This window comes from Rhinolophus hipposideros, assembly GCF_964194185.1.
Source record: "Rhinolophus hipposideros genome assembly, chromosome: 23".
NCBI lineage: Eukaryota > Metazoa > Chordata > Mammalia > Chiroptera > Rhinolophidae > Rhinolophus > Rhinolophus hipposideros.
In genome coordinates this window covers 13,977,759-13,989,187 of record NC_138069.1, presented here as the reverse complement: position 1 = coordinate 13,989,187, position 11,429 = coordinate 13,977,759, and the positions used below count along the sequence as shown (strand labels likewise).

At 37.3% G+C, this 11,429-nt stretch overlaps 2 protein-coding genes across 2 annotated transcripts in view; one reads left to right on the top strand and one right to left on the bottom strand.

The window, feature by feature from the left end:
• Positions 1 to 5,464, top strand: part of FAM13B (family with sequence similarity 13 member B) — a 68,645-nt gene extending 63,181 nt beyond the window's left edge. The window contains 5 exon segments of the mRNA XM_081035626.1: positions 279 to 362; positions 461 to 628; positions 1,172 to 1,204; positions 1,206 to 1,267; positions 3,105 to 5,464. Coding sequence (XP_080891752.1) covers positions 279 to 362; positions 461 to 628; positions 1,172 to 1,204; positions 1,206 to 1,267; positions 3,105 to 3,228 — 471 coding nt within the window. The 3' untranslated portion in view covers positions 3,229 to 5,464.
• Positions 5,465 to 6,623: 1,159 nt separating this feature from the next.
• Positions 6,624 to 11,429, bottom strand: part of PKD2L2 (polycystin 2 like 2, transient receptor potential cation channel) — a gene marked incomplete at its 5' end in the record, with an annotated part of 28,124 nt that continues 23,318 nt past the window's right edge. The window contains 2 exons of the mRNA XM_081036209.1: positions 6,624 to 6,843; positions 7,305 to 7,394. Of these exons, the coding sequence (XP_080892335.1) occupies positions 6,742 to 6,843; positions 7,305 to 7,394 (192 nt within the window). The 3' untranslated portion in view covers positions 6,624 to 6,741. The remainder of the gene's footprint in view (positions 6,844 to 7,304; positions 7,395 to 11,429) is intronic.

Here is an 11,429-nt window from a genome sequence, read left to right as displayed (position 1 = left end):
AGATCGATGCATGTGTATATTTAGAATTTAAAAAAATATTTACTGCATGAACTCTTTTAGAATATTTCTAGACATAAACTATCACTTATCACTTTTGTGCATATATAACAAGAAAAACATATAATAAAAAATATTTTACCAAGGAATTCTTAAAAAATGAAAAGCAATTGGTTAGGATTTTGGAACTAAAGTTTAATATCTATTCTATAAGCGAAATGAAGCTTCCATGAAAACTTAAATACTTAAATTGTAAACCATCTGTATGTTGATGGTTACAGGGGTCTCCATCTACCAAGCGAAGGGGTCAGATGTTACAGCCAATTATAGAAGGAGAAACTGCACACTTTTTTGAAGAAATCAAGGTAGTCCTTAAGAGAAATCAATACATGATCTCCTCTTTTCTAAAGGAAAACTTGAAAAGTCATGGCATGTTTGATTCCCTGTTTGGATATCTTTTTAGGAAGAAGAAGAAGATGGTATTAGTCTGTCCTCTGAGTTAACTGATATCTTGAAAACTGCTGTACAGGCACAGTCTTCATTGGAGAACTCAGAATCTGATGAGAAGAAAATCAAGAAAAAACTGGCTCTGGATCATCGATTGTCAAGTACTCGAGCAGCTTCTATGTATGTATGCTGATTTGTGATTTTAGCCTATTTATATGATAAAATTTATATGCCCAGAAATTCAAGGTTAAATATTGAGCACTTGGAGGGAATTAATACAACGCTCGAGAGATACCCTTTTTAAAAAATGTGATCTACAAATATATGTTGTCATTCACATTTTTAAAATTAAACATTAGTGTGTTTTTGAAAATTTTAAAAACTAAAATCCTACATTTGCTGCATAACAAAATTCAGGAACCAGCTGAGAGTTACCTGTTCGTATGTTCTCCGTCAGCTTCTTTACTTGACATGGTGTCTGACTGTGGTCCTCAGCCCTTGCTTCACTTCAGGATCATTTGGGAAGATTTTTTTTTTTTTTTTAAAGTCCTACTGCAGAGACCTTCCTGCAGCTATTCTGATTTAGTTGGTCCAGGGTAGAGCATTGGTATATTCTGAAAGCTCCCCACCTGACTTTAGTTTGCAGCCAGGGTTCGAACCACTGTTAAGAACATAATGAATCAACAGTACCCTTTCAATATGTTGTCTTCCCATTTCAATTTCTGAGTTACTGGAACAACTTTGGAAAGCCAGAGCTGAAAAAAAAGAAACTACGTAAAACATTACGGGAATTTGAAGAAGCATTTTATCAACAAAATGGAAGGTTTGTTAAGCATCACAGAATCGAGTCTTCTTTCTCCTTAAACTCACAAGTGCCCATATGTTAAAGAAATATATAGGAATAGAAATAAATTGTGCATGTAAGGATATTAGCATTGAAAATAAAACAAAAAATCATTCCTTTATACCAGGGGTGTCCAAACTTTTTTCAACATTTTTTACCAAGGGCCATATGCGGTAAAATATACAAACAGCCGGGCCACTCACTCGAGGTGAAGTATGTATTGCATCACCTGGTTTATTTAAGTAAACTAAATATATTTTTGGAATTTGCTGCGGGCCAATTAAAAATGGATTGGCCCGCAGTTGGCCCGCGGGGCCACAGTTTGGACACCCCTGCTTTATACTATTAAGCTCTGCTATTAATAGCAAGAAAAAGTCAGAGCTGGAGTAAACAACATCTGGTAAAATATTTTGAGGTTGTCTTGGGGGGCAACTATTTTATGTTCTTTCGTTCTACATCCTCACCCTTTTGGGAGCGTTTGTGGAATGAGATGTTTGTCCTTTTAGAAAGGGTCCCATAACATGAGTGGTATCTTCAATTAGTTTGAATTCTTATACTGAGATCATTGCTGCTTAAGCTGTATATTGGTCATTCCAGGCTGTCCATTTCCAAGGAGTGTAATGGTGGCAGTCATGTGGCTCCTATAATCTAATATGGCAAGTGGCTGTTATCTCACTGGGTAATGCACAGTTGACTCAGTGAGGCTCTTTTAAAAATACCGTGTTTCCCCAAAATTAAGACCTAGCCGGACAGTCAGCTCTAATGCGTCTTTTGGAGCAAAAATTAATATAGGAACCAGTCTTATGTTACTATAATATAAATAAGACCACGTCTTATATAAGATCGGGTAATACCGATACCGATACCATACAATACCAATACAATACCAATACAATACAATACCAATACAACACCAATACAATTAATTACAACAATACAATTACAATACAATACAATACAATACAATACAAAATATATAATAGAATAATACCGGGTCTTATATAAAACTGGATCTTATATTAATTTTGCTCTAAAAGATGCATTAGAACTGATTGTCCAGCTAGGTGTTATTTTTGGGGAAACATGGTAAGAAAAATATGTTCTAATTCAAATGGTGGCCAGAAATGAGGGCTATCTCAGGTCTCTGAAAAGTTTTTCATGTAACTGAGTAGTCTTACCAAGCCAATGGCTATATTACAAATTCCAAAATGTGTTTACTTTAAATTAACTTGAGAGTCTTCTATATAGGTTGGCAAAATGGTTTAAAAAATATCTCAAGTGCAGGAACCCGTTTTCCAAGTATCTTCTAATTCTTTGTCTCATTGGAAGGAAACTTTGCTTATGATTATTCTTAGGATGGTTTGAGTTTTACCTAGTGATTAAACTGGATTGCGTTGGGTCATTAACATAAAGTGAGGAAACTGCTTTTTTGCTACAGGTAAGATGTTTTATATCTCAGTTCACTGAAGCCACAGTTAATGTATGAAATGAGTCATTGTAGCCCTCCAGCACTTAGTATATACTCACAGACCTGACATAGTCTAGCAGTGTATGTCTTATTAAAATAGTACCTCTAGTTATTTGTATTGATCATTGATAAGTGCATCATTTAATCTGTCAGTGGAGAAATCCATCAAAAATAGAAATATTTAGGAATGTTCCTTGGGGATAGGGGAATTAGCCGAATATTTTTTTCTTGCAGTTTTTTTATTTGAACTTGTGTTTGGTAACATTGTGTCTCACATTAGGACAACTTCTGGGACTTTGTTTTCCAGATGATCTCTAGAATATTATAGATTTTTATTTTCTCCCCTAGGAATGCCCAGAAAGAGGATCGAGTTCCAGTGCTTGAGGAGTACAGGGAGTACAAGAAAATTAAAGCCAAGCTTAGGCTTCTTGAAGTTCTTATCAGCAAACAAGATTCTTCAAAATCCATATAAAATATGCTCCTTGAAAACAGCCTAAAATCAGTTGTATTCCCTGAAGCTGTCATCGTGTGTACTTGGTTCATGTTGTCAGGCACTCAGAGCATCTCATTTTGTAACTTGGTTGTGGTGCCACTAGAGAAATGATGGGGGAGGTGGTAGACCCTCTCTAGGGAGCACAGTGTTCCACATTAACCACAGACTGTCCTCGTTAGCAAACATCCAGTTTTCTTCATGGTTTTGTACTACAGATCCATCCATCCTGTTAGCAAAAGACTAGTATTTTATTTATCCTTTCAACTTCAAGAACTTTGGAAATACAAGCTTTTTGTTATTACCAAGTTTATTATTTTTTTCGTTACTGAAGAAAATTGAGAGGAAAATCTTCACATTGAATTCTTCACTTGCCTTTTTCTTACAGAATGACTGAAAATTTGAAAGAAAAGCCTATAAATGTGCACATATGCAACTGTGTTCTATGTTTTCCTAGAAAACCAAAATCAACTGAAATTTCAAGTCCTGTGGAACACATTTCTGTTTAATTCCCAAAGCGACACTTTTTCACAGGTAGTATGGTAGCAAAATTTTGCAATTCAGTGGTCACACAGCTCCTGGATGAAGATAACAGAGGGTAGACCAAAAAGTGACCTTGGTTATTATGGGATAGTGAAAACACATCACACATAACACACAGAACTGAATCATATCACATGCTGCCTATGGGACTTAAGTTACTGGTTTTTTCCTCAGTTACTGTTTATCAGCTGGTGATGTGATTTGTCTGGATCAGATCCTACATCCTCCCCACCCCCTACCACCTTCAGATAATATGAGCAAATAGCCATGTCAGTATGTAGGAATTCAGATGGTGCTCAGATTTGTGTGTTCAAACAAATGGGCCTAAACTGGCAAAAGAATCATTATGCCTGAAGTAAATCTGTTCTTAACAAGGGCTATACCACTGCATTTTTACATGTACCTTTGGGGGGTTGTATCCTTTTTTCCCCTCCTAATCAGCAAAATCCATGAAGAAAACATACTCTAAAGGGACCACCTTTTGCTCAGTCACATGCTGTTTAAACAGCTGGTTGGTTAAAAGATGTGTAGTGGCATGCCCCTTGTCATGTACTCGAAGCATATCTTTTCTTTGGCTTTCCATAGCTTTTCTTCAGGTACTCTCCTTGAATCATTCTGCTAATCATTTTCACAGGATAGTGACTTTATTTGTGCTAACAATATAACAGTCATTAACAGCATATTCCGGTCAGGCTTAATCTAAAGTGTTAATTTTTTTCTTAGTGCTTTTTTGGATTGATGAGTGTCTCACTTTGATTGTGCCCATGTTTTGCATGCAGTGACTCATGCATGGTTTTCTTAACTAGGTAATATTAACAATTTGTTCCATATGAAAATGGACTTTTGCAACATCCTTTAATAAGATGAGGGAAGCATGAACCTCAGACTTCTGGCACTATTACATAGTAAGCACATGAAGTAGCTTGATAATACGTAGTGTTTTTAGTACTTCACATTTCACCTGTGTGTGCAATGCCTTGTTTGCAGGGAGGGAATATTCATTGGTAGTGAACATGTAGTTGGGGAATAAAGCACTAAATCCAGCCCTTTTCGTGTGGTTTCCTTTTGATACAGCTAGGTTATTCATAATGTATACCTAGAAAAGTGAAATTGAAAATGCCAAAAGATCACTTTGATTTGAATCCATCATGCAGTGTACATTTAATTAATTTCTTTCAGTCTCCAGACAGGAGTATATCCAAACATCTGATTTAACGTGCACTGTGTATTGTTTTATATGAATGTTTTATTTTATATACCACATGCAAAAATGTCCATATGCACTATTTAAATGTTTTAAATAATATATTCCTTCTTTATAATGCTAAATCTATATGAGTACCATATTTTTATAAGTCAGTGGCCTGACTGGTTTCATTTTAGAATTAACAGCTGCTTCATGATGTTGGTTATTCACTGTTAATGTTTGGCTGCAAGTAGTGTAGATAAAAGTGGCATGGCAGCACTTATGCTATGTGACAGTATTGTGTGTCGTAGTTGATCAGTAGGTGGTAGAAATAGGCAGTCTGTGATAGTTTTACTTTGGTATAAGTAAAACTGTATATCTATATACAAATAATATATAGATATATATGACCACCGGTATAATTGCATTGCTGTGTCTGGCACTTCATTGTATAGACTTTTGTAATAAAAGAACTTTAATGTTCTAAGTGATTGTAAATGTGTGTGTGTGTGTTTGTTTTTTCACTAGATGTTGAAAAAGGAAAAATAGAGACCTCAAGTGTTCCCATGTCTTACTGTTCTCCATGCTTTGTTTGAATTACCCCAACCTGGGACCATACGGGGGGACAGCAGGGTTAGTAACCACCTGGCTGACTGCATCTCTGGGGAGTGGTAAGACAGGGAAAGATCATGTTGGTTGATTGCTTTGTGGAAACGGAGGGAGAAGATGCAGAGAATAGTTAGCAGTTCTTGTTGCAGTGAATTATCCTATTAAGAAAACGATGTACAACCTCTAGAGCTTAGTCCGAGGAAGGTGGGTAGGTTTAAAAATTCCTTTATTCCAGTTTTAAAATCCAGGGACCATATTGAGCGCCCCTGTGGAAGTTGAATACTATGGTCAAATGCTATTGCTTGGGCTAAGAACATAGTTCTTCTGGGAGGGTTTATGTAATCTAAAGAAATTAGAAGCGTTTACTTCCAATTTCCAAAATGACAGTCATACAGAAGTTTTCCAACCATCCAAATGGTTTTTGCAGCACCCTCATTTACACTTTTCAAATACAACTTAACTTTTTGTAACCCGGGTACTCCTACCTTGCTCTTTGATTTTTAAAATGTATTTTGCTTTTAAAGTGGTCAAGGAAGCACTTTTGCGAAACTTCAGATGCGTTATGTTAGAAACTGTCTAGATGAATTTCCAGTGTGAAGATATTAATGAAGTTTCTGTAGGTGGTTGGGTAGTTTGTTCTTTTACACTTTAGCTTTATAGGAGACTTAAAATTGGGAACAATGGAGGTGAGATTATTTTACTTGGGGTATTATATGATAGTTTTACAGACTCCTAAGCATTTATCTATGGTCTGAGGAAGTTGGAACATGGTACATGGTACATGCTTTGTTCTCCAAAGCATGGAGAACAGAACCAATAGTTCTTTACACTTTGTGGAACACCGAGAAAACTGTTTTTACCTACTTATTGTCTTATGAACAGCATTATTTTGTACTTTTCCTTCATATTCCTAGGATTTAATAATAATTCACTATAAAGTTCTCTATGTGAATCGTGGATTATACAGTGAGTCCCATTCAGGGGCACGTCGTTCCTGGAAATCATTTGATGATGATTATTGACCCTAACGATAGTTTGATGATAGGTGGTTTAGTGCTTTTTAAAGTGTACCTGAAATGGGGACAAGTTTAGGAAATAATACAGGGATAAATCTTTGTTAGGCATGTTTAATGATTGCATCAGTTTCTCACCTCCACTCAACTCAGTAGGGTAGAGCGGAAACCTTTCTCATCACTCGGTTCAGTTTTAAACTGATGTAGTGTAATTCTTTCTCCAGCTCCACAGTGTATAAAAAGAGGCTAGAGGATAATTTAAAAGAGAATGAGTTAGTAACATACTTTTTTGCATCAAGAGACAGCGTGTTCTTAGTGTCTATTGTGAAATGCTTAGATTGGGAAGACAGGGTTTTAAGCTCCTGAAACAGGCTTAATGTGACCAGTTATGGGTGTAATCTAAAGCCGTGTGGAGAACGGTATCTGCTACACATATCAAGTATAAATGGTAGTTTTGTTATTTAGGGTTGTAAGGATAAAAGCAATTGGTCTCACTTTCACCTTATATTTAAACAAATGGAGCCTGTGCTTTCAGTTTAAAGTTGGGTAAAAAAAAAATTTTTTTTTGAAGTGGCATCTTAGCAGAATGAGGTTCTGGGTTCAGGAAAATAATGTGTGTAACTCATGTCCCCAGTCCCCATATCACGATAATCCCCGGGTACCCTGGTTAGAGCCAGCGCTTACTCGCGAAATTCTTGTTGAGTGACTGGTTGGTAGTCATCTTGAATTTCTGTAGAATAATACTTTTTCTCAAGTCTCTCTTTCCATTTTTTCATCTGCTGTGCACTTTGAATCTCCTGGCAAGTTAGAGGAAAAGCATAAGCTGCAATCTCAATTTTTCTCTATTGTAAGTTTTTGGCACACAAGCTTCACAGGGTCAAGAACCTTCCCTTCTGCTCTCTGGGGCTGTGATGTTGAGCCCCACTGGCTTTTGTCCCCCCAGTGTTTAGGTTGCCGCATCAGCAGAGTCACTTCAGAGGAACTGGTGTTAGAACTGGTGGGCAGAATTAGGGGATTTTTAAAATTGTTTAATTATGAGCTTATTCTTGTTTCTTTGCCTCTTGCCCTCTACATCTCCAGCTGACTTCCTTCCTGCTTTTCACTTGGCCAAAGCGGAGATGTTCTTTTCCGTACCCATGTTCTTTACTGAAGCAGATGTCCTTCAAAGTACATCTGTGGATATTTGCTCTCCCAGCTGCTTCTCAGCCAGACTGCTGCAGTCTTACCTAACCACCCCAACCCCCACTTCATAATTACTGCACCAATCGGTGCATTCTAATGTGTGCACATACCCCAAATAAACTGCTTGTACCAGAAAATTCCTGTGGCTGCATCCTTCTCTGATCCCAAGGAGTCTTTCCTGTGCTTTGCCCTCACTATCACCCACATTCTTTTTGGTGTCCCAATACCTTTGTCCCAACTTTAGAAAAGATGCTTCGTACATTGTGGAAAATAGGGACAGCTCTAGAAAGGGAGGGAAAGGAGACATTGCATCCAGATGTGACTCAAAGACACCTCTCTGAGCATGATTCTTGCCCTGCTCCAGCACTAACAGTAGTAGCAAAGTGGATTCCTATGTAAGGTTCTGATTACCTTCTTCAGAGAGGAAGGTGATGCCTAAGTTAATACGTTGTTTACCGGGTAAATGTGTGCTGTTCTGGTCACAGAAACTATTTTACCAGACAGTGTTTGTCTTTAACTGACATATCTAAAGTAGGATAAGACGGCTCTCAATCTTTCCAGTTTTCTCTTGGCTACATTATAGCACCTGCATTTTGACATATTTACTAATGCTTTTAATGTGCTGTTAAAAAAGTGGTTGATCCCACAACTATTTCTAAATGACCAGGCCTGTTATAATATGGAAGCATTAGTAATATGGATATGAATAGATTATGCCTGATAAACGACTCATCCTTCAAAAATCCTATCTCAACCACCACTTTTCCTGTGAAGCTTTCTTTGATACTCGCCGGAAAGTGGTAGGCAGAGCATAGGCAGAGCAGCAGCTCTTTGGGGACATTTCCTCCAAGCTTCTAGGTTCTAGTTAGCCCACCTCTTCTCTGTAGGTGGTAGCTGCCTTTTACAGTTGTCTCTGGATTAATTTAGTGTTCCACTTTGGCTCTTACAGTAAACCACCTCCTTTTGAACTAACTACGTAGTGTGTGTTTTTTAGATTTTTTTTATCGGGGAAGGGGAACAGGACTTTACTGGTGAACAGTGTGTACTTCCAGGACGTTTTTCCAATTCAAGTTGTTGTCTTTTCAATCTTAGTTGTGGAGGATGCCGTTCAGCTTCAAGTTGTCCTTTCAATCTTAGTTGTGGAGGGCGCAGCTCAGCTCCAGGTCCTGTTGCTAGTTGCAGGGGACGCTGCCCACCATCCCTTATGGGAGTTGAACCGGCAACCTTGTGGTTGAGAGCCCACTGGCCCATGTGGGAATCGAACCAGCATCCTTCAGAGTTAGGAGCACGGAGCTCCAACGGCCTGAGCCACTGAGCTGGCCCTATCTAGTGTGGTTTTTTTTCTGACTGGACCCTAACTGATGAGTACTTGGTAGCAGAGGAAGTCCAAAGAAACCAAACCTCATAGATAGACGCTTCCACCAAGGGATACAACAATTGACTTAAGAATTTGAGACAACCACCTTGCCATTTGGGATTCCTCAGGCTACTGAACCCGTGGGCACAGATTCAACTGAGGTGGTTGGTCCCAGTTACCAAGGGGAAATTGGTTGCTGCTACAAAATGGGTGCTATGGTCAGAGGGCTATAATTAGAACCTGGGAATTCTTGAGGAGGGGCAGGGTGTGCCTCTTAAATACTTCCATGTCCAAAAGTAAACTTTGTAATTTAAACATTAACTTCTTAAGGAATTATGGTTTGAGTAGAAGAGGTCTTAAGATCACCCAGAGATGGATACAATTACTATTGGAACTTTGCTTCTCCCTTTTTGAGGATAGGATAGGAATTTATATAAAGGATAGTTCCATCTTATTAGATGGAAGCTTAAAATAGTTACAGTCGTTTTATGAAAGTTCAAATGTGTACTAAACACCAAAAGGGTGAACGGGGCTGACTATTTAGCTAATGTCTCACCTCACAATTTACCCTCTTATACTCTCCTATGTGATGCTGGGTCTCAGGCTTTGAAAACTCATTCATCGACTCTTGCTACTAGCTTTGTTAGGTTCTGCCTTATTGGCGGATGGAGGGGAGAGGGTTTTGTTTTTTTTCTATCAGTATTGCTTCTGGCTCTAGCAACAATGGTGGGCTCCATGCTGCAGCGGTCCAGCTTCTTTTGGCACACACAGAATCAGACTCATCACACTCCAGCAAAAGTATCAGCCCCAGTGTGGGTGGGCTAGGGGGTGCCCTCAGAGGTCTAAGAAAGAGCTCCACAGGGCCCTCCTCTCAGATACTAGGTTCTGATAACCTCACCTTTCGCAACCTTAGCCCTGGGAGTGGTAGCTTCTTCATACAGCTGTTATTTATGAGTTGCCTCAGTGTTTTTACTTTTTCTGCCTTCCAATACTTAAATAACCACTTCCCTATAGTGAATTTTTTGTTTGAAATACATGTGGTTTCCATTTTCCTGATGGAAATACATCAGGAAACTGATGACTAATACATTGTAGTAAGTATATTTTCTCACTTGGTTGAATGCATTTTTGTGTCTTTACAGAATGTTTAAAAGTTTTCTTAATCTTGTTTTAAACACTTTTATTAATTCCTGGGCATTTTCTACTTTGTCACTTTTATAAATAGAATCTTCTATAATTTTTAATGAACTGGTTGTTTGTATATATGACATTGTGTTTATGTAAATTGTTTTTTCCTATTGCTTTATGAATTCTCTTTTGTCATTTTTTCAGTTCATCGTATACCTAGAAAACTTAAGGGAATCACATCTCAAATAGAGGTCTTTACAATTTCCTTCTTGATTCTTTTACTTCTAATTTGTTTCTCTTAATTGTTTTGGCTGCTCCCTCCAGTGTATCCTTGTCTTGTTTCTGACATGTCCAGTGTTTCCCTATTAAGTAAGGTGATAGATTGGGGGTGAGATAAATGTTTTTATCATATCAAAGAAGTATCCATTGATTCCTATTTTGATTTGTTTTCTCCTCAAGATTGAATGTTGAATCTTACCAAATACCCAGCATCTATGGAAAATGATCATGTAGTTTTCCTCTTTGGACCTATTAATAGAATGAATTATGTTAGTTGATTATCCAATTTTGAACCATCTCCATTTTTAGAATGAACCCTATCCGAATCATGATATATTACTTTGTTCTGTTAGATAGATTCTGTTTGCTAAAGTTATTTAGGTTTTCTGCTTCCAGATTTATAAGTGATACTTTCTTTTTCTTAATCTTCTGTTTATTTTTGATACAATCTTTGCCAGGTTTTAGAGTCACTATATAGTCACTTTGTAAAAATAATTTGGAAAATTTCCATTTTCTCTTCTCTGGAATAGCTTGAAATTATTCCTTAAAAATCTGGTAAAATTTCCTTGTGAAACCAACTGGGCCTGATTTATCTTGAAGGTTGTTCTTTGATGAGTTTATTTCTTCTACAGAATGGAATAGTTTAGGCTTTTAAAAATGTGCTCAGTTTTGATAAATTTTCTTTTCATAGAAAAATTCATCACCTTCAGTTTTTCAAATGTTATTTGCATAGAGATATACAAAAAATCTTTTAGTGATTTTTTTTCAGGTGTACAACATAATGATTTGATATATGTATATATTGCAAAATGATCACCACAGTAAATTTGGTTAACATCCATCACCATATGGTTACAGATTCCTTTTCTTGTGATGAGAACTTTTA